The sequence below is a fragment of the Oncorhynchus clarkii genome, chromosome 4, assembly GCF_045791955.1.
Source record: "Oncorhynchus clarkii lewisi isolate Uvic-CL-2024 chromosome 4, UVic_Ocla_1.0, whole genome shotgun sequence".
Classification (NCBI taxonomy): Eukaryota; Metazoa; Chordata; class Actinopteri; order Salmoniformes; family Salmonidae; genus Oncorhynchus; species Oncorhynchus clarkii.
This window is the reverse complement of record NC_092150.1, coordinates 26,608,273-26,630,900: the sequence shown is the minus strand read 5'-3', so window position 1 is coordinate 26,630,900 and position 22,628 is coordinate 26,608,273. Positions and strand designations below refer to the sequence as shown.

At 42.2% G+C, this 22,628-nt stretch overlaps 1 protein-coding gene across 6 annotated transcripts in view; it reads right to left on the bottom strand.

The window, feature by feature from the left end:
• The window catches only part of LOC139406651 (ras-specific guanine nucleotide-releasing factor RalGPS2-like), a 143,748-nt gene that overhangs the window by 79,416 nt on the left and 41,704 nt on the right, over positions 1 to 22,628 (bottom strand). For 4 of the 6 annotated variants that reach the window (XM_071149493.1, XM_071149492.1, XM_071149498.1 and 1 more), the window contains exons 2-5: positions 20,509 to 20,614; positions 13,758 to 13,875; positions 13,462 to 13,566; positions 12,310 to 12,360 (exon numbers count right to left, since the gene is read on the bottom strand). In XM_071149493.1, coding sequence (XP_071005594.1) covers positions 12,310 to 12,360; positions 13,462 to 13,566; positions 13,758 to 13,817 — 216 coding nt within the window. In that variant the 5' untranslated portion in view covers positions 13,818 to 13,875; positions 20,509 to 20,614. Of the gene's footprint in view, positions 1 to 12,309; positions 12,361 to 13,461; positions 13,567 to 13,757; positions 13,876 to 20,256; positions 20,366 to 20,508; positions 20,615 to 22,628 lie in introns of those variants that run through there. The other 2 variants (XM_071149495.1, XM_071149497.1) reach the window with 2 other exon arrangements.

The following is a 22,628-nucleotide window of genomic DNA, read 5'->3' as shown; positions in this document are numbered from 1 at the left end:
ACCTCAGAATTTGAACATTTCGTTGTATTAAATCATTAGTGTATGAATTGCGCATATAGGCTGTGAATTAAAATTAAAAACAAATTAAACCAAAAATGCCTTACTAGTGCCGTTGAATTCGTATTAGAAACAGGGAGCTTGGACAGTGTGTGGCTTCAGGCTCATGTGACGGTGCCTGGAGAGCAGGCCAGCAGAGGAGAAAATCCTCTCTGCACTTGCAGAGCCACTGGGGATGCTAAACACCCTTTTGGCCACTCTTGCCAGGCTGGGCAGAGATGCAGAGTTTATTTTTCTATAGGTATGCCTAAAGGTTGTTAGGCAATATAACCCAATCAAAATGGAAAGCTCCTTGAAAGTGAGAATATGCCAGGTCTATTGTACAGATAATAGAACAAAAATGAACAACTTTTAAGAGATCAGATGTTTAGTTTATAAATACTTTGATACAATGGCACAGTTATCTACCCACCTCGTTCCTTTCTTCTAGCATGTGCACATAGTAAGTACACCTTCATGCAGTCGGGATACATGTATTTTCAGATTCAACAATGATTCTTTAGTTGTGGACACTACATCACCACACTCCCTCTCTTACTCACCTTCATTTTGCACCTGTGTGCTTGGTCAGTTTCTTTATGGAAATATTTAGTTAACTCCATGACAGTAGCTAAATCAAAGGGCTATAGCAGCACACAAGTAGACTACAAATGCATGCTGGGCCTGGCATGCCCTGAGCTCGTGAAGTGAGCGCTACTGGGGCCGGCCTTCGCGGAGATGCTCCAGCCTTTGACAATCACGCTCCGCGCTACAATCAAATTGGGCACGCTCCGCTCAGACTCTGGCGCACACAGAAACTCGCTCACGAAGACATGCCGTGTTAAGACTGTTACGATGTGTTTTATGGTGGTTAGAGAAGCATATTCTAAAAGGGCAAGACCAATATAAAGCCTCAGGTCATAACTCATAACACACAGCTATTTACAGTTATTAAGAAGTTATTAGACAGCACGGTGAGAATATTACGCCATAACATGAGATTAAACATACCAGACCACTGACACAAATATAGCCTACTGCTGACTTTTCATTACAGTCAAGCAGATGACAACTTTTCCATGACGCAGTGGTCTCACAGCTTGCTAGCTCTGCTGCCTGCTTCCATAAACCCTGCTGCTGTAAAATTATTATTACAACTTTAACCAACGACCAGGACAGCTTGGAAACAATTGGACTGAAAATGACGGTTATTTGTTAATTCATAATAAGACGTAAGATATCAACATTAAAAGAAAAGATTCACCCATTTTGAATGTTATGTTGTTTTTGTGTATCTCTGAGCAATGTTCTATCGATTCCCCGATTTGGGTAATTTAATTTGTATCGGAGCTATTGCCTATCAAAGCAGGCAGATATTCGACCGATATCACATAGCATTGCGATTAATCCTCAGTCGAGTAAAATAATAAATTAAAAACATTAAAATCTCAGTTTAAGATAGATATTTTTTTGCATGGGCTGCATCTCAATCCACCGCTGGTCTTCTGCATCTGTGGTGGAAGGTGGCCGAGCTACAGCGGCGTTTGTCAGACCATGAGACATTCTCACAAATTCTGTAGCATCCAAACAAACTAATATGACCACCTTATGGAATGACCGGACTCTGCACGTACACAATGGTGTCCTCCGTTTTGCTGTTTGACCGAAACAAACCCCACGGGACTCATCCGGAGTCGGTAACGCTGATGTGCCTACTTTGGTCTGTAGCATCTGTAGAAGGGGAAAGAGACTCATGAATAAGATGGTGTGCTCCATGGCCCCCATAACTATCACGGGACTCGTCTGAATGTAACCCATATAAATGACACTAATGTACTTGTCCTCTTGCTCAGTTGTGCACCAGGGCCTCCCACTCTTTCCATTCTGGTTAGAACCAGTTTGCACTGTTCTGTGAAGGGAGTAGTACACAGCGTTGTACGAGATCTTCAGTTTCTTGGCAATTTCTCACATGGAATAGCCTTCATTTCTCAGAACAAGAATAGACTGACGAGTTTCAGAAGAAAGTTCTTTGTTTCTGGCTATTTTGAGCCTGTAATCGAACCCACAAATGCTAATGCTCCAGATATTCAACCAGTCTAAAGAAGGCCAGTTTTATTGCTTTTTTAAAATCAGAACAACAGTTTTCAGCTGTGCTAACATAATTGCAAAAGGGTTTTCTAATAATCAATTAGCCTTTTAAAATGATACACTTGGATTAGCTAACACATCGTGCCATTGGAACACAGGAGTGTTGGTTGCTGATAATGGGCCTCTGTACGCCTATGTAGATATTCCATTAAAAATCAGCCGTTTCCAGCTACAATAGTCATTTATTTATACGTTCAATGTGTTTCTATGCGCTATAGTAGCAAGCAAAGGCCAAATTCTATATTTTAAATCAGATTGACATTGGTATTTTGATAGCTGAAGGGGTTGTAAAATTCTAAACCAAATAGCTAAAATGAGCCATGGTATGACCATGTTAAAACAAAACCATACGTTAGCTTAGTAGAACCCCCGCCCCAACGGCTTATACTTTTAGAGGTAATCGGAATATGACTTTCAGATCGCGGAAACATCGATCACACATGTCAGATTGAAAATTGTGAGATTGTAGACAGCTAAATTGATAGTGCAGTTTAGGCGATTTTACAGCAAACTAGCTATTCACATGCTGATAAGACTTTGGTACTGTGTGTAGCTACAGTATACAAGCTTGCCAGCCCATAGAGATAGTATTGCATTGTGGGTTTCGTAGTTGACTTGAGGCAAAAGGATGTCCACAATGATTTTCACATGTTGCTACCAACCTTATAACACCAAAATTAAACACTTGTTTACAAAAAATATTGTTCTCACATATTATTGTTATTAAACACTGTAAATGATAGGAATTGTTGGTTTGGGGTGGATTTTTCCTTAAACGTCTTTATGAGGGTCTGGTGGTGTTAAAAACAGGTACAGTGGGGAAGGACTCTAATGAAGAGAAGTGATCCAGAGTTAATCCCCTACAGTTAAACTACTGTAGTATCACTGGCCTGGTTCAGATTTCAAACACATCACGTCATGGAAAACAACAGACCTCAACGTGCCTAGTTCTCTTTTGGAAAAACTGATTAATCAGCTTTCATTATTGCATAAAACGTGCTATGTCATGTACCATTAAAACTCTTTAACGTTGAGTAATTAAATCCAAGCTTGGAGAGACTGGGGGCTTTGTACTGCATGAGCAACTCTGACTTCTGTGTACTGTGCATTGACGTCAATGAGAAAGTTCTGTAAAAATTCAAGTTCGGCACCTCCAGTTAAGATTTGGCCCAAGTGGAGAGACCGTCAGATCCAGCTGTGTTGAGTGTCCAGAGCGGTAGCAGAAGGCATGTTTATTTCAGTACCATAACAGGAGGTACTTTATAGGATACTGAAAGATAAGGAGAAGAAGAACTGTCCATTTGTCCGTCCGTCAGTCACAATAAAATACTAACTACAGTCCCAGCCTTCCAAGTCTCTCCAGTCTTGTTATTCACTACTTTCATATGCATAGATTCAATTAGAACCACTGAGTGAATTAACAGGAAGCACACACATCTATACCGTGGACACAGACGTTTTTTCCATTCTAGATGTGAGGGGGAAGGAGAGTGACAGGAGTGGTAACTCCAGCTGAAGTCAGGACATTGGTGGTTCTCGCGCGCACACGCACACCAGTGTTTACGTTTGGAAAATGTGGTGCCAGACATTTGACCAGCAACATTTTAATTTCCAGACATTTGAGAAATCTACCGGACCCATATGCTTTGGCTGCAACTGATTAGGGCGTCCACCCACGGTGCTCAGAATGACAGAAATCACATTTAGATTAAGGGCATTCATATTAACAGAACGTTCTGATGTCCTCAGCCAACAAGACAAGTAACGAACAGCAAAATCCATGGCCTATGTCAATTTATTATCCCCCACAGTATAAAAGTTTACTTATTCTATTGGTCAGCTTGTCGAGAAAGAAATAGCCTACTCCAAACAGACTCTGGGACAGTTGTAGGAAGATAGATTCCAAATTCAAAAATCAAACTAGTAGGCCTAAGTTACATAAAAAATAAATAAAAAGCAATGAGTCTGATGCAACAGATGAGAACGTTTAGCTTAAAATGTTGATATACAAATGAATTCACATTATAAGAGTAGCAACGCACACAAGGCAGTAGGCTACGTGCGAATGTTCGTCACAATGCAATTAGCGGGAAAACACTGTCAAAACGACACTGCACATGCCAGTGGTTACACGTGACAGATGAAAATATCTGTTAGAAATTTAGAAAGAGGATCTAATAAGCAAGGTAAGACACACCTCATAACATTCAGGTTTCAAAGAATAAAGTATATGTTCTCAAAATGCATATCCTACAGCCTCCAGCTCGTTGCAAAGTGTGACGCGCTGATGACGTCTTCCGTTGTCGTTTGACAGATTTTCCGCTAAAAGGATCTGCACGCTGTGCGCACGTGACAAATAAGATACTGAACATAACAGATATACTGTAGCCTACACACGCAGCAATTTAATTCCACTAAATTATGCAAATTAACCTATAGACCGATAAGCATGACCAGTCAAATGTATTTCCATCAACATGCATTTATATCAATTAAAAGGCTAAAAGCATTATTTTACAATGGGGCTTGCGCCAATTTTATTTAACGACTTTTACACTTTTTTTTTAGGCCAAAAGCCTGCTATTACCCCCTAACAGAAACTCTGACGCAGACACATGCACAAACCCACATTAGTGCAAGATCAGAGACAAAACACAGTCAGAGCAGGAAGAGGCCTCTGTCCCTGTCAACAAAGTGTGTCACTGTGCGCTCTTCTCAAATTAGGTCAAATGTCATTTGTCACATGATTCGTAAACAGCAGGCGAAGACGAACAGTGAAATGCCCTTCAAAGCAGTATTTTCCCCAAAACATCTAACCCAAGGAATAGGTACCAGCACAGAGTCGATATGCAGGAGTTCGAGGTAATTTAGGTAGATACAGTGCACTAAGAAAGTGTTCACGCCACTTTGTCCACATTTTGTTGTGTTACTGCCTGAATTTAATATAGAATACACAATACTTAATTCCATTTTGATATTTAGTTTTTTAAAGTTTTTTACAAATTAATTAAAAAGGAAAAGCTGAAATGTCTTGAGTGAATAAGTATTGAATAAGCCTTAATACGTTCAGGAGTAAAAATCAAATCACTTAAGTTGCATGGACTCAAAATGCAATAATAATGTTTAACATGATTTTTGAATGACTACCTCATCTCTGTATCCCACACATGCAGGTAATTGTAAGTTCCCGCAATCCAGCAGTGAATTTCAAACACAGATTCAACCACAAAGACCAGGGAGTTTTTCCAATGACTCGCAAAGGGAACCTATTGGTAGAATAAATAAAGCAGACATTGAATATCCATTTGAGCATGGTGAAGTTATTAATTACACTTTGGGTGGTGTATCAATACACTCAGTCACTACAAAAAAAACTCCGCTCAGGGATTTCACCATGAGGCCAATGGTGACTTTAAAACAGTTAGAGTTTAACGGCTGTGACAGGAGAAAACGGAGGATGGATCAAAAACATTGAAGTTACTCCAAAATACGAACCTAATTAACAGAGTGAAAAGAAGGAAGCCTGTACAAAATAAAAAATATTACAAACCATGCATCCTGTTTGTCACAACGCACTAAAAAATGTGGCAAAGCAATTAACTTTTTGTCCTGAAACCAAAGTGTTATATGTTATGATTGGACAAATCCAATACTACTGAGTACCAATCTCCATATTTTCAAGAATAGTGGTGTCTGCATCATGTTAAGGGTATGCTTGTAATCATTAAGGACTATAGTTTTTCAGGATAAAAAAGTAAACATAATGGAGCTAAGTACAGAAGGCCACCCATTACAACCAGCATGTCCAGAGATACAACCTCTCTTATCATCACCCAGTGCCTGGGCTTACCCCTGTCTGCGCATTATGCCCTGAATATACTCTACCACGCCCAGAAATCTGCTCCTGTTATTCTTTGTCCCCAACGCTCTAGGCGACCAGTTTTGATAGCCTTTAGCCGCACCCTCATCCTACTCCTCCTCTGTTCCGCGGGTGATGTGGAGGTAAACCCAGGCCCTGCAGGCCCTGCATGTCCCCAGGCACCCTCATTTGTTGACTTCTGTGATCGAAAAAGCCTTGGTTTCATGCATGTCAACATCCGAAGCCTCCTCCCTAAGTTTGTTTTACTCACTGCTTAAGCAAACTCTGCCAACCCCGATGTACTTGCCGTGTCTGAATCCTGGCTTAGGAAGGCCACCAAAAATTTGGAGATTTCCATACCCAACCATAACATTTTCCGTCAAGATAGAACTGCCAAAGGGGGAGGAGTTGCAGTCTACTGCAGAGATAGCCTGCAAAGTAATGTCATACTTTCCAGGTCCATACCCAAACAGTTCGAACTTCTAATTTAAAAAATGAATCTCTCCAGAAATAAGTCTCTCACTGTTGCAGCCTGCTACCGACCACTCTAAGCTCCCAGCTGTGCCCTGGACATCTGTGAATTGATCGCCCCCCATCTAGCTTCAGAGTTTGTTCTGTTAGGTGACCTAAACTGGGATATGCTTAACACCCCGACAGTCCTACAATCTAAGCTAGATGCCCTCAAATCTCACACAAATCGTCAAGGAACCCACCAGGTACAACCCTAAATCTGTAAACAAGGGAACCCCTCATAGACGTTATCCTGACCAACTGGCCCTCCAAATACACCTCCGCTGTCTTCAATCAGGATCTCAGCGATCACTGCCTGTATCCGCTACGGGTCCGCAGTCAAACGACCACCCCTAATCACTGTCAAACGCTCCCTAAAACACTTCTGCGAGCAGGCCTTTCTAATCGACCTGGCCCGGGTATCCTGGAAGGATATTGACCTCATCCCGTCAGTTGAGGATGCCTGGTCATTCTTTAAAAGTAACTTCCTCACCATCTTAGATAAGCATGCTCCGTTCAAAAAACACAGAACTAACAGATATAGCCCTTGGTTCACTCCAGACCTGACTGCCCTCGACCAGCACAAAAACATCCTGTGGCGGACTGCAATAGCATCGAATAGTCCCTGCGATAAGCAACTGTTCAGGGAAGTCAGGAACCAATACACACAGTCAGTCAGGAAAGCAAAGGCCAGCTTTTTCAAGCAGAAATTTGCATCCTGTAGCACTAACTCCAAAAAGTTCTGGGACACTAAAGTCCATGGAGAACAAGAGTACCTCTTCCCAGCTGCCCACTGCACTGAGGCTAGGTAACAAGGTCACCACCGATAAATCCATGATAATCGAAAACTTCAACAAGCATTTCTCAACGGCTGGCCATGCCTTCCTCCTGGCTACTCCAACCTCGGCCAACAGGTCCGCCCCCACCCCACAGCTACTCACCCAAGCCTCCCCAGCTTCTCCTTTACCCAAATCCAGATAGCAGATGTTCTGAAAGAGCTGCAAAACCTGGACCCGTACAAATCAGCTGGGCTTGACAATCTGGACCCTCTATTTCTGAAACTATCCGCCGCCATTGTCGCAACCCCTATTACCAGCCTGTTCAACCTCTCTTTCATATCGTCTGAGATCCCCAAGGATTGGAAAGCTGCCGTGGTCATCCCCCTCTTCAAAGGGGGAGACACCCTGGACCCAAACTGTTACAGACCTATATCCATCCTGCCCTGCCTATGTAAGGTCTTCGAAAGCAAAGTCAACAAACAGATCACTGACCATCTCGAATCCCACCGTACCTTCTCCGCTGTGCAATCTGGTTTCCGAGCCGGTCACAGGTGCACCTCAGCCACGCTCAAGGTACTAAACGATATCATAACCGCCATCGATAAAAGACAGTACTGTGCAGCCATCTTCATCGACCAGGCCAAGGCTTTCGACTCTGTCAATCACCATATTCTTATCGGCAAACTCAGTAGCCTCGGTTTTTCTAATGACTGCCTTGCCTGGTTCACCAACTACTTTGCAGACAGAGTTCAGTGTGTCAAATCGGAGGGCATGTTGTCCGGTCCTCTGGCAGTCTCTATGGGGGTGCCACACGGTTCAATTCTCGGGCCGACTCTTTTCTCTGTATACAGTGCCTTGCGAAAGTATTCGGCCCCCTTGAACTTTGCGACCTTTTGCCACATTTCAGGCTTCAAACATAAAGATATAAAACTGTATTTTTTTGTGAAGAATCAACAACAAGTGGGACACAATCATGAAGTGGAACGACATTTATTGGATATTTCAAACTTTTTTAACAAATCAAAAACTGAAAAATTGGGCGTGCAAAATTATTCAGCCCCTTTACTTTCAGTGCAGCAAACTCTCTCCAGAAGTTCAGTGAGGATCTCTGAATGATCCAATGTTGACCTAAATGACTAATGATGATAAATACAATCCACCTGTGTGTAATCAAGTCTCCGTATAAATGCACCTGCACTGTGATATTCTCAGAGGTCCGTTAAAAGCGCAGAGAGCATCATGAAGAACAAGGAACACACCAGGCAGGTCCGAGATACTGTTGTGAAGAAGTTTAAAGCCGGATTTGGATACAAAAAGATTTCCCAAGCTTTAAACATCCCAAGGAGCACTGTGCAAGCGATAATATTGAAATGGAAGGAGTATCAGACCACTGCAAATCTACCAAGACCTGGCCGTCCCTCTAAACTTTCAGCTCATACAAGGAGAAGACTGATCAGAGATGCAGCCAAGAGGCCCATGATCACTCTGGATGAACTGCAGAGATCTACAGCTGAGGTGGGAGACTCTGTCCATAGGACAACAATCAGTCGTATATTGCACAAATCTGGCCTTTATGGAAGAGTGGCAAGAAGAAAGACATTTCTTAAAGATATCCATAAAAAGTGTTGTTTAAAGTTTGCCACAAGCCACCTGGGAGACACACCAAACATGTGGAAGAAGGTGCTCTGGTCAGATGAAACCAAAATTGAACTTTTTGGCAACAATGCAAAACGTTATGTTTGGCGTAAAAGCAACACAGCTGAACACACCATCCCCACTGTCAAACATGGTGGTGGCAGCATCATGGTTTGGGCCTGCTTTTCTTCAGCAGGGACAGGGAAGATGGTTAAAATTGATGGGAAGATGGATGGAGCCAAATACAGGACCATTCTGGAAGAAAACCTGATGGAGTCTGCAAAAGACCTGAGACTGGGACGGAGATTTGTCTTCCAACAAGACAATGATCCAAAACATAAAGCAAAATCTACAATGGAATGGTTCAAAAATAAACATATCCAGGTGTTAGAATGGCCAAGTCAAAGTCCAGACCTGAATCCAATCGAGAATCTGTGGAAAGAACTGAAAACTGCTGTTCACAAATGCTCTCCATCCAACCTCACTGAGCTCGAGCTGTTTTGCAAGGAGGAATGGGAAAAAATGTCAGTCTCTCGATGTGCAAAACTGATAGAGACATACCCCAAGCGACTTACAGCTGTAATCGCAGCAAAAGGTGGCGCTACAAAGTATTAACTTAAGGGGGCTGAATAATTTTGCACGCCCAATTTTTCAGTTTTTGATTTGTTAAAAAAGTTTGAAATATCCAATAAATGTCGTTCCACTTCATGATTGTGTCCCACCTGTTGTTGATTCTTCAAAAAAATACAGTTTTATATCTTTATGTTTGAAGCCTGAAATGTGGCAAAAGGTCGCAAAGTTCAAGGGGGCCGAATACTTTCGCAAGGCACTGTATATCAATGATGTTGCTCTTGCTGCGGGCGATTCCCTGATCCACCTCTACGCAGACAACACCATTCTGTATACTTCTGGCCCTTCCTTGGACACTGTGCTATCTAACCTCCAAACGAGCTTCAATGCCATAACACTCCTTCCGTGGCCTCCAACTGCTCTTAAATGCTAGTAAAACCAAATGCATGCTTTTCAACCGTCAGCTGCCTGCACCCCGCACGCCCGACTAGCATCACCACCCTGGATGGTTCCGACCTAGAATATGTGGACATCTATAAGTACCTAGGTGTCTGGCTAGACTGTAAACTCTCCTTCCAGACTCATATCAAACATCTCCAATCTAAAATCAAATCTAGAGTCGGCTTTCTATTTCGCAACAAAGCCTCCTTCACTCACGCCGCCAAACTTACCCTAGTAAAACTGACTATCCTACCGATCCTCGACTTCGACTATGTCATCTACAAAATAGCTTCCAATACTCTACTCAGCAAACTGGATGCAGTTTATCATAGTGCCATCCGTTTTGTTACTAAAGCACCTTATACCACCCACCACTGCGACCTGTATGCTCTAGTCGGCTGGCCCTCGCTACATATTCATCGCTAGACCCACTGGCTCCAGGTCATCTACAAGTCCATGCTAGGTAAAGCTCCGCCTTATCTCAGTTCACTGGTCACGATGGCAACACCCACCCGTAGCACGCGCTCCAGCAGGTTTATCTCACTGATCATCCCTAAAGCAAACACCTAATTTGGCCGCCTTTCCTTCCAGTTCTCTGCTGCCTGTGACTGGAACGAATTGCAAAAATCGTTGAAGTTGGAGACTGATCTCTCTCACCAACTTCAAACATCTGCTATCTGAGCAGCTAACCGATCGCTGCAGCTGTACATAGTCCATTGGTAAATAGCCCACCCAATTTACCTACCTCATCCCCATACTTTATTAATTTACTTTTATGCTCTTTTGCACACCAGTATCTCTGGACATGACCATCTGACCATTTATCACTCCAGTGTTAATCTGCTAAATTGTAATTATTCGCCTAACTCCTCATGCCTTTTGCACACAATGTATATAGACTCTTTTCTACTGTGTTATTGACTTGTTTATTGTTTACTCCATGTGTAACTCTGTTGTTGTCTGTTCACACTGCTATGCTTTATCTTGGCCAGGTCGCAGTTGTAAATGAGAACTTGTTCTCAACTAGCCTACCTGGTTAAATAAAGGTGAAAAAAAAGAAAAAAAAAGTACAGGCAAAACCCTACAGGAAACCCTGGTTTAGTCTGCTTTCCACCAGACACTGGGAGATGAATTCACCTTTAAGCTGAACAATAACCTTAAACAAAAGGCCAAATCCACACTGGAGTTGCTTACCAAGAAAACAGGGAATATTACTGAGTGGCCGTGTTACAGTTTTGACCTAAAATCTACTTGAAAATCTATGACAAGACCTGAAAATGGTTGTCTAGCAAAGATCAACAACCAATTTGACAGAGCTTGAAGAATTTTTTAAAAGAATAATGTGCAAGTGTTGCACAATCCAGGTGTGGAAAGCTCTTAGGGACAAAAAGGGTCAATGCAGATATTCCAGGTAGCTAGCTATTGGTTAAATATTTAAATAACTATTTATTAGCAGTATAGCTTGAGGGGCTGAAGCTGTTTAAGAGCCTGTTGGTTCCAAACTTGGTGCCGCTTCCCCCTCACTCCAGCCCACTCACCTCTACTAACCCCGTCGTCCCTGCACCCAATCGTTCACCTTATTTAATGCCCATTCTGCTCTCCCGCCATCCTTGCTATTTTTCTCATATTCCCCATCCAATCTTCTCATCTCTATCAGTCATAAAAGTGAAGGGCCCAGAACGCTACATTGAGTTTCAATGTGAGTAGAGATCATCAAATGCCTAATCAGTCTGTCAGTCAGTCAGAACAGAACACAAGGGCATGTCAGTCTCCATAAATCCCTTGGTAGCAGAGCTGTGGAAAGGCACCAGAGACAACAGTATAACGTCCTTTAATTGGAGTTTGAATCATTGGCGGGCTCAGGCAGGGAGAACTGTCCCACTCTACAGGCTAGCAATAACACATCCATTTGAACCACTAACCTTAACCATTATCCTATCCTCAACTAAATTACTTACTTTCTTATTCAAATTGATTACTTAAACTGCAACAAGTGCCAAAATCTAATTTGAGCATAGGTGGAACAAATAGGCCTACCCTACACTGCTAACCAATCAGAAGCCAGAGTGATTCCACATGGTGGTGGTGTGATGTGGACGGACGGACGCTGCTTTAAGTGGTCTACTGTGGCCAACGCTAAACACAGGTTATGCCTGAGGTGTCAGCTCACTTTACAAGGTTACAGAGAGCCAGCGCACGGATACACATGCTTACACTGGCTTTCATGTAGACCATTTATAGTGTGTGTGTGTGTGTGTGTGTGTGTGTGTGTGTGTCGTGATCATGGTGTGTAAGAAGAGAAGCAGGGGGACAGACAGTCCTGTACCTCACCTCAGGCTGAATGGCTTTGAACACCGGAGCATCCATGAGAGTGATCTGACCCTGGAGAGAAGGGGAGAGAGAGAAGTGGGGGAGAAAGAGAGAGCAGGATAAGGAGAGAGAGCAGGATAAGGAGAGAGAGCAGGATAAGGAGAGAGCAGGATAAGGAGAGAGCAGGATAAGGAGAGAGAGGCATCAGAGCAGTAATTAGGGAAACAGATTTGGACTGAAGCGTTGACCTGACATCATTGCAGGCAGTGCTTCCAAAACTTTATTCAACAGTCCCAGAATAACCAGGATAAATTCAATCTGGAGGGGGATAGAAAAGGTAGAGACCACCCTCTGTCTGTCTAGCTGGGTATGGCAAGGCAGGGGAGAGTGGAAAGGCTCAAACTAGAATTGTACCGAGAACCTAGTCTTAGAGGGACTGTGTCAGCATTAAAGGCTTGCTGCACTAGCCACTGGGCAAAAATTGGTTGAATCAACATTGTTTCCATGTCATTTCAATCAAACAATTCAATGTGAGGACGTGGAAAACTGATTGGCTTTGCACAAATTAATAAATCAACGTTTAAACTAAATACAATGACAGGGTGAAAAGGTTGTTTGATATCACATTGAATTCACAGTAGTTGACAACTCAACAAAATCTAGACGTTGAACTGATGTATGTGCCCTGTGGGTAATCACGTCACAAATCACAACTGCGCTACAGTAATGCTCTAACCATACTGGACGACAAACTTCCAAGTTGGAAGTTGGACCTAAATCTTCTATATATAATATACGGACCTTTGGCTTTTCAGGGAAAAGCATGTAAATCACAGCCGTTCATTATACTCTACACAGAGTAATGGTCTAGTCTGCGCAGGCAGATGGTTTATGTTGTCTGACATCATGGAAACTGACTGCCTAGGATATTAGGGAGGACCATGGTGATCTATCTAACAGGGGCAGGGAGTTGTAGCTTTTAGAATGGCCTCGTTCTATTGAGAATATCGGAGGAAATGTGTGCCTGTGTATCCTCCTGGATCGCTCACCCACTTCATCCTCTCTTTCTGAAAGACTTTCCAAGATGCATCATTCCCCTCTCTCTAGTGTCTCAATGTCACATACGCACTATTCCACACACACACACACACACACACCAGGGTGGGTACTTACTGCATACTCCTCAGGGGTAACCTTCAGGACATCGAAGACGACAGCATCAAAACTCTTCTTCAGCTCAGAACCCTTCTCACTGAGAGACTCTGAGCTGCTGCTCTTCTGGACACACACACACACACACACACACACACACGTTAGGGCAGGGAACTTGGGAAACATAAAGCTCAAAGAGGGGGGGTGATTGACACCCATAGCGCTCTATGTGAGTGTTTGTTCTAGCCCTGCACAGACACACATTAATGGAATCATCAGAATGGGAGAAGTTAAGGGGGGAAAGGGGCGTGTCTCACCTCCGAGGCAGTGGCAGCAGCGGTGGTGACGCTTGATTGGCCATTGGGGAGGTCCATCATTCCCACACCATCTGTCTGTCAGTGCAGCACAGCACTACTCATCCTCAGTGTGTGCACTCTGGACAGACACACAAACGAGAGAGAAACGACGTAAACCCATATTTCATTTATCAGACCAATGCTCACAAAACCCTGGATCAACAGTGCACCCTTGTGGATGAAAGTGGTAGGAGATTCACTTCAGATGTGGGAAATCAGCAGTGCTCTAGCCCCACATACAGGTGCCAAGTACACATGCAGACATACACACACAGATGCTCACTAAGCTGTGGTTTAACCAGCTCAGTTGGCAGTGTAATCCTCAAGTATGAAAGCGAGTGTGCATGCGAGCGAGAAAGACAGCGAGAGGAGAGCGAGGAGACAGAGTGCAAGAGAGGAGAGACAGTGGCAGAAGTGAGGTAGAGGATGAGCAGCACTTTCTATCCACTACTCCAAATATGCTTCAATCAGGAGGTATTTATCACATGAAACTTAAAGAATGATAATAATAATTAACATTGTTGCTCAAAAATAATTGTTCATTTTGGTCATACTTCATATACATTGCTTTGGCAACAATGACAACCACTATCCACACCAATAAAGCATTTACTGAATTGAGACACAGTGTTCAAAATGTGAAGTTCTACATTCACAGAACAATCAAACAAAGAAAAACTGTGTATAGTTTTTGAGGAAAGGTCTGGTGTTCTAGAGTTGCCAGCACAGTCACAGCTTGCCAAAAGCTCAGGGAGGAAACGGGAGCAAAAAAAACAGATTGAATATACAGTGCTGCTTGAAAGTATGTGAACCCCCTAGTGTTTACCATGAAATCTTCATTTAATCAGAACTAGTCTTTTTGATCTGACCTAACAGGTTTATATTTACCAATACCATAGATGATATCATGCGTGTAGTAGAAAAACAAAATTACAAGTAATTAGTGCAAGAGCAAAAAAAAGTGACGCGCTTCCAAAATATCCCCAAGAGCCACAAAAACAATAAATCAGGTAAAAGCCAACCCATAGATAACATCTAGAGACTGTGCATGCTTCAACAATAGGAAAACTGAACCAAAATGCCATTCATGAGAGGTTTGCTAGGAAGAAACCTCTGCTGTCAAAAAAGAACCAAACTGACAGTCTTAACTTTGCCAAAGACCACCTGGACAAACCTGAAGGTTTCTGGAAGTCCATTCTCTGGACCGATGAGTCAAAAGTACCACCAAAAGAACCTGATCCCAATAGCTAAGCATGGTGGTGGGAATGTCAAGATCTGGGGCTGCTTTTCCCACACTGGGCACAGACGACTCCACATCATTAAGGGAACATTGAATTCTGAGGTGTACCAGAAGATTCCTGAACAGAACGTCAGGCCATCAGTCAAGGAGCTACAGCTGGGCCAAAAACGGGTCTTCCAACAAGACAATGACCCAAACAAATCTACCAAAGAATGGCTCAGGAGAAAGATGTGTTTTGGATTGGCCAAGTCAAAGTCCTGGCCTAAATCCATCCGAGATGCTGTGGGAGGACCTCGAGAGGGCAGTTCATACCAGACACCCCTCAAACCTCACTCAATTGGCTGAGTTCTGTAAGGAGGAGTGGGCAAAAATCCCTCAAAACAGATGTCAGAGACAGAGTAAACATCTCCTATACCCAGTAATCAAAGTTAATGCTGCTAATGGAGGTTCCCCAAGTTATTGACCTAAGGGGTTCAAATAATTTTACACATATCAAATGTGTTTTAAATCAGTTTTGTTAAGTAAACAATGAAAATATCATTTTTTTGTTTCTTCCACTTACTTGGAATGTCTTTATTAAGAATTTAGATTTTGAATGTTGATTTTAAATCAGAAAAAGTACCAGCCCTATAGGGTTCACATACTTTCAAGCAGCACTGTATATACAATACCAGTCAAAAGTTGGCACACCTAATCAATAGTGAAGACATCAAGTATGAACTAAAACAAGGAATCATGTAACCCCCCCTCCCCAAAAAGCTAAACAAATTCAAATATAATTTATATTTGACATTCTTAAAAAGTAACCATTTGCTTTGACAGCTTTGCACACTCTTGGCATTCTCTCAACCAGCTTAGTGACCATAGTCACTTGGAATGCATTTCAATTAACAGATGTGTCTTGTTAAAAGTTCATTTGTGGAAGTTCTTTCCTTCTTAATGCATTTGAGCCTATCAGGTATGTTGTGACAAGGTAGGGGTGGTATACAGAAGATAGCTCTATTTGGTAAAAGACCAAGTCCATATTATGGAAAGAACAGATCAAATAAGCAAAGAGTCCATCATTACTTTAAGACATGGTCAGTCAACGCGGAAAATTTTAAGAACTTTGAACGTTTCTTCAAGTGCAGTCGCAAAAACCATCAAGCACTATGATGAAACTTGCTCTCATGAGGACAGCCACAGGAAAGGAAGATCCAGAGTTACCTCTGCTGCAGAGAATAAGTTCATTAGAGTTAGAGTTAATTTAAGACATCTCAACATCAACTGTTCAGAGGAGACTGCGTGAATCAGGCCTTCATGGTCAAAATGCTGCAAAGAAACCACTACTAAAGGACACCAATAAGAAGAGACTTGCATGGTCCAAGAAACACGAGCAACGGACATTAGAGCGGTGGAAATCTGTCCGTTGCTCAGATGAGTCAATTGTAGATATTTGGTTTCAACCGCCGTGTCTTTGTGAGACGCTGAGTAGGTGAACGAATGATTTCCGCATGTGTGGTTCCCAACATGAAGCATGGAGGAGGTGGTGTGATGGTGCTTTTCTGGTGACACTGTCTGGGATTTATTTAGAATTCAAGGCACACTTAACCAGAATGGCTACCACCGCATTCTGCAGCGATACACCAGCCCATCTGTTTTGCGCTTAGTGGGACTATCATTTGTTTTTCAACATGACAATGACCCAAAACACCTCCAGGCTGTGTAAGGGCTATTTGACCAAGGAGAGAGATTGAGTGCTGCATCAGATGACCTGTCCTCTGAAATCACCTGACCTCAACCCAAATGAAATGGTTTGGGAAGAGTTGGACTGCAGAGTGAAGGAAAAACAGCCAAGAAGTGCTCAGCATATGTGGAAACTCCTTCAAGACTGTTGGAAAAGCTTTCCAGGTGAAGCTGGTTGAGAGAATGCCAAGAGAGTGCAAATCTGTCATCAAGGCAAAGGGTGGCTACTTTGAAGAATCTCAAATATATTAAACATTTTTGTAACACTTTTTTGGTTACTACATGATTCCGTGTGTTATCTCGTAGTTTTGATGTCTTCGCTATTATTCCACAATGTAGAAAATAATAAAAATTAAGAAAAACCCTTGAATGAGTCGGCGTGTCCAAACTTGAGACTGCAAGTGTGTATACACACACACACACACACACACACACACACACGCACACACACACACACACACGCAGTGCATTCAGACCCCCTTGACCTTTTCCACATTGTGACTTATTCTTAATGATTAAATTCAAAAGGGTTTTTATTTAAAAAAAATTGTGTACAAAATGCAAAACTGAAATATCACATTTACATAACCATTCAGACCCTTTACTCAGTACTTTGTTGAAGCAACCTTTGGCAGCAATTACAGCCTCGAGTCATCTTGGGTATGACACTACAAGCTTCGCAGACATGTATTTGGGGAGTTTCTCCCATTCTTCTCTGCAGATCCTCTCAAGCTCTATCAGGTTGGATGGGGAGTGTTGCTGCACAGCTATTTGCAGGTCTCTACAGAAATGTTCGATCGGGTTCAAGTCCATGCTCTGGCTGGGCCACTCAAGGACATTGAGACTTGTCCTGAAACCACTCCTGGGTTGTCTTGGCTGTGTGCTTAGGGTTGTTGTCCTGTTGGAAGGTGAACCTTCATCCCAGTCTGACAACCTGTTTCCAGAGCACTCAGGACTTCATCAAGGATCTCTCTGTACATGTTTTCCTCAATCCGGACTAGTCTCCCAGTCTCTGCCACTGAAAAACATCCCCACAGCATGACGCTGCCACCACCATGCTTCACAGTAGGGATGGTGCCAGGTTCCTTCCAGACGTGACACTTGGCATTCAGGCCAAAGAGTTCAATGTTGGTTTCATCAGACCAGAGAATCTTGTTTCTCATAGTCCGAGAGTCTTTAGGTTCCTTTTAGCAAACTCCAAGCCGGCTGTCATGTGCCATTTAATGAGGAGCAGCTTCTGTCTGTTCACTCTACCATAAAGGCCTGATTGGTGTAGTGCTGCAGAGATGGTTGTCCTTCTTTAAGGTTCTCCCATCTAAACAGAGGAATTCTAGAACTCTGTCAGAGTGACCATCGGGTTCTTCATCACTTCTCCCCAGATTGCTCAGTTTGGCCGGGCAGAGAGCTCTATGAAGACAGTCTTGGTGGTTCCAAACTTCTTCCATTTAAGAATGATGGAAGCCACTGTGCTCTTGGGGACCTTCAATGCTGCAAACAAAATGTGGTCTACTTCCCCAGATCTGTGGTTCGACACAAACATGTCTCAGAGCTCTACGGACAATTCCTCCTAACTCACGGCTTGGTTTTTGCTCTGACATGCACTGTCAACTGTGGGACCTTATATAGACAGGTGCGTGCATTTCCAAATCAATTGAATTTACCACAGGTGGACTCCAAGTTGTAGAAACATCAAGGATGATCAATGGCAACAGGATGCACCTGAGCTCAATTTTGAGTCTCATAGCAAAGGGTCTGAATACTTATGTAAATGTGTTTTAAAAAAAAAAAAAGTTTATACATTTGCTACAATTTCAAATATATATATTTTTTTACTTTTTCAATTTTGGGTAGTGTGTAGGTTGCAGTTTTGTTTTGTTTTGAATAAGGCAGTAAAGTAACAAAATGTGGAAAAGGTCAAGGGGTCTGAATACTTTCCGATGTATGCATGTATGTATGTATGCATGCAAGTAAATGAGAGAATGAGAGCACGTGAGAGCAAGCGAGAGGAGATTGTCTGAAGTAGGTAGGAGACAGCTGAAAAAGCTTAGGGTAGGCATTAGCCAGAGATCTGAAGTAGAGTGGATCGGGAAAAGTTAGTATGAGCCCTATCTATCTTGGAACAGCTTGTACTACACACTTATAGGCTTAATGCTGTCAATCAACAACCTACATATAGTCCATAACTGTACGGCTGTATACATACACCTGGGTCGTGCCGTGAAAATAGCGCATTTTGTGTCCCTTTGATATTTTAAGTAGAAATTGTGCATTCAAATTGTGTTTTAAAAGTCTATTAAATGAAGTGCCCTTTAATAGACTATATTTCAAATTTAATAAATCTCATTTTAAATTATGAATAACGGCTTGTGAAAGTGCTAAAACTCAGCATTTTGACATGTACCTCCATCAAACCTGTCACTTCAAGGATTTGTCACTTCTAAGATTTTAACCCACATAATCCCAAAATGTCTCCATGTTTCGAAGATGATTTATTTCATGTGATTATTTATTTATAAATTAAAAGTAAAAAAAAATATTTAAAATCTAGATAAATGAGAGTTCAGTTCATGTAACAGAGTTTAATTATGGTGGAACGCTCTTTAAATATTATTTTCTAAAGAAAAATTTAACATCTAATAGTTCAATCGGCAATTTTCTGGTGGTGTGATGGAACACTTTTATTACCCCGTTTCTTCCATCCTATACCTTTTTCTCCTTTTTAAAATAGTGAGCTGACATGTTTTTAGCACTTTTACTTCCCTGACTGATAAAAACTCATTTTCTTATGCTTTCTCATCTCTCTGTGAGATTCATAATAGCTTATCACCAGCCCATCACCACCTTCTACTCACAACATACAGGGGATTCAAACAAGCAGTATTTACTCTTTTTATTATTTGTTCTCATTTTGTTTGTTTTCCTTTCTTTTCTTTTCTTTTTTTTACTGTCATGAAGGACTCCCATTTTATTCAATTGTATTAGACATGACATTTTTTTGTGAAGTATGCATTCAATTGCCACTCCCTGTTACAAGGGGAATTATGGCTGATTTAAGATGAAATCGTCAACCCTGTTACAAACAACCGTGTTACAGTCAACCCTGTTACTCTTTGTTTAACCTCGAGATGGAAAAACTTGTTTTTGAACGTTATGACAATGTTAAAATCAAACGTCCTTTTTTTTTTAAAAACCAACTTGAACTTCTCAAAAGGCACTGAAACAAATGTGTCATAGTGACATGTTAAATAATCACCAGCTGTCTGATAACATTCCTAGTGTCCTTCCCTTCTCTTATTAAATCCTCCACACACACACGACAGTGAACCTAATGAGGAATAAGGAGCTGTTCAGATCACTGACATACAGCATAGAGAGCCCCTGTGTGCAAGACAGACAGCACTGGCCTTTGTGTGGCTTGCTGGACTTCGTGTGTGTGCGTGCGGGTGCATCCAAGCCGAAGTACAGTAACAAAAGGGCTGCCTTCCACAGACTTACCACACAGACATTCCACTGGTATAGCTGTCCTTATGTCAGTCTAGCCACCAGTTCCTCCCTCTGTCTCCAACTGTGTGTTGGCCTGTCATTATGTCCCCTGTCTAAGTGGCTACCATACAACCAGAGTAGAACAGAGCAATCGTTTGTCTGCCACAGCAACACAAAGTTAACGTGGCTCAGATTCCGCCTGGGGCTAAGCCTGATTAGAGCTTCTACTGTAGTTTACAACACACAGACACACCTTGTACTTACTAGTTGTGTGTCAGATGGGCATTGTGCTTGAGAGCTGAGGAATGGCTGCCTCTTTACAGCTCAGAGAGTGGGTGTTTGTGTATCTGTGTCCTCCTCACACTGCAATCTTGAGGGGAGAGGAGAGAGCGCATGTTAGATTCATATGATGAGCACAGAATAAATCCATGAACACCCACACACAAATAGACAAATTCACCATACACAAATAGACAATGCTACATGCATAATATTATTATGTAATCATATACACTATGCATTTATTCATTTTACTTTATTTAACCAGGTGAGTTGGCACCAAAAAATTATATTTCATTTAACTCTGTAGACATTCCAGAAGCAAGGTGCAAAATAGCTAAAGGTAGATTTACCTAAATATGTCGAGATCAAAGGGACCTCTAGAGTTAACCATTCCTGAGATCATGTCTGATGCTTCTATTTCTGTAGGTTACCAGAAAAGTGAGGTACAGAGGTAGTTTACACAAAGAGTGCTTTAAAAATCAACAAAAAGAGCGCAATGCATAGATTTGGGAGACTTCAAATCAGGCCTGCATACCTTCTCATACAGAGTACAGTACTGAACCTATCGAATATAATGAAGCGCTATACACTATGATATTCAGCGTCCAGGGCCTTCAATACAGAAGCAGCAGCAGTCATAATTGATATTGCTATAGTCTAAAATCAGAATGAATAATTCAGTTTTCTGCCATTTTAAGTGTATTTATTTAACTAGGCAAGTTGATTAAGAACAAATTCTTATTTACAAATGACGGCCTACCCCGGCCAAACCCTATCGACGCTGGGCCAATTCCGCGCCACCATATGGACTCCCAATCACAGCCGGTTGTTATACAGCCTGGAATCGAACCAGGGTCTGTAGTGACGCCTCTAGCACTGAGAAGCAGTGCCTTAGACCGCTGTGCCACTCAGGAGCCCCCTATGTAAGGTATGACCTATTCCTATAAAATTTTATTTAACTCATCAACATGTATGTGGAATGAAATGCCCAGATATTTATACGTGGGAACACGATCAATGATGGCACCATCCGAAGTATGTATGCAGAAATCATGATATATTTTTACATGACCTGGAAAAAAACATGTAACTGGTTTTACCTGCATTAAGCACTAACTTCAATTCAACAAAGGCCCTCTGCAGTACAATAAAGGCAGACAAGCTCCGAAAGATTCTGGTCAGCCGTGGGGTCAATAGCATACATAACACTCGTGGCCCTCCCGCCTTTACAGCAGGGCAGCTCCCGCTCAGCCCAGTCAAAGCTCTTCTCTGTCCTGGCACCCCAATGGTAGAACCCTGAAGCCATCATCCAAAAAAACATCTGAAACCCAACCTCTTCAAAGACTATCTTAAATAATCCCACAAGACCCCCCCCCCCCCCTCCACTCCTCCCTTGTGTGAAATCCTTTATGTTCAGAATCAGTAAATACACATTGTGTTCTTTAAATAATTGACAAACCAGTGAAGCACAGCCTGCTTCAGGCCAATTGTTGAAAATCTCTGAATATGTCATGAATGACAGTGTGGAAGGCCTTATACAAATCAATAAAAAAAAGCCTGCACAGTGTTTTGTTCTATCTAAACAATTAAAACATAATTTATAAAACAACAGAGGTAGCAGAGAACATATCAAATCTTTTGCGCAGCATTTCATTTAAAAACATGAGATGTGAAAGTTGGTTCCAATGATGAGCTCAATCAATGCAGTAAGTCAGGGGAGAGAATGTTTGGCTGGAGTAATCTAAACATACCAGGACAACTCCCATTTCACACAGACAGAGCTCACACACACACACACCATACAGAGGCGCTAGGCCTGAAACACTGCTAAAACACTACCTGTGTGTGGCAGTTAAAAAGCTCTGTCTCCTCAAGTTAAATGTGGTTTATCTTGTTCAAGGCTTGTGGAACAATAGTTACAAACAAGCATCACCTTCAGGGAAGCACAAACAGGGGAACACATTTTCCAATGGAACTGGAAAGAAGAATGATCACTCAAACTGAAATGGACAAGTTCAGGTGGTGCCTTCTACGTTTCAAACAGTTCTCGAAATGGCAGTGTTCAGTACGTAGTAGGCCTATCAGTTTCATGCAGACTACTG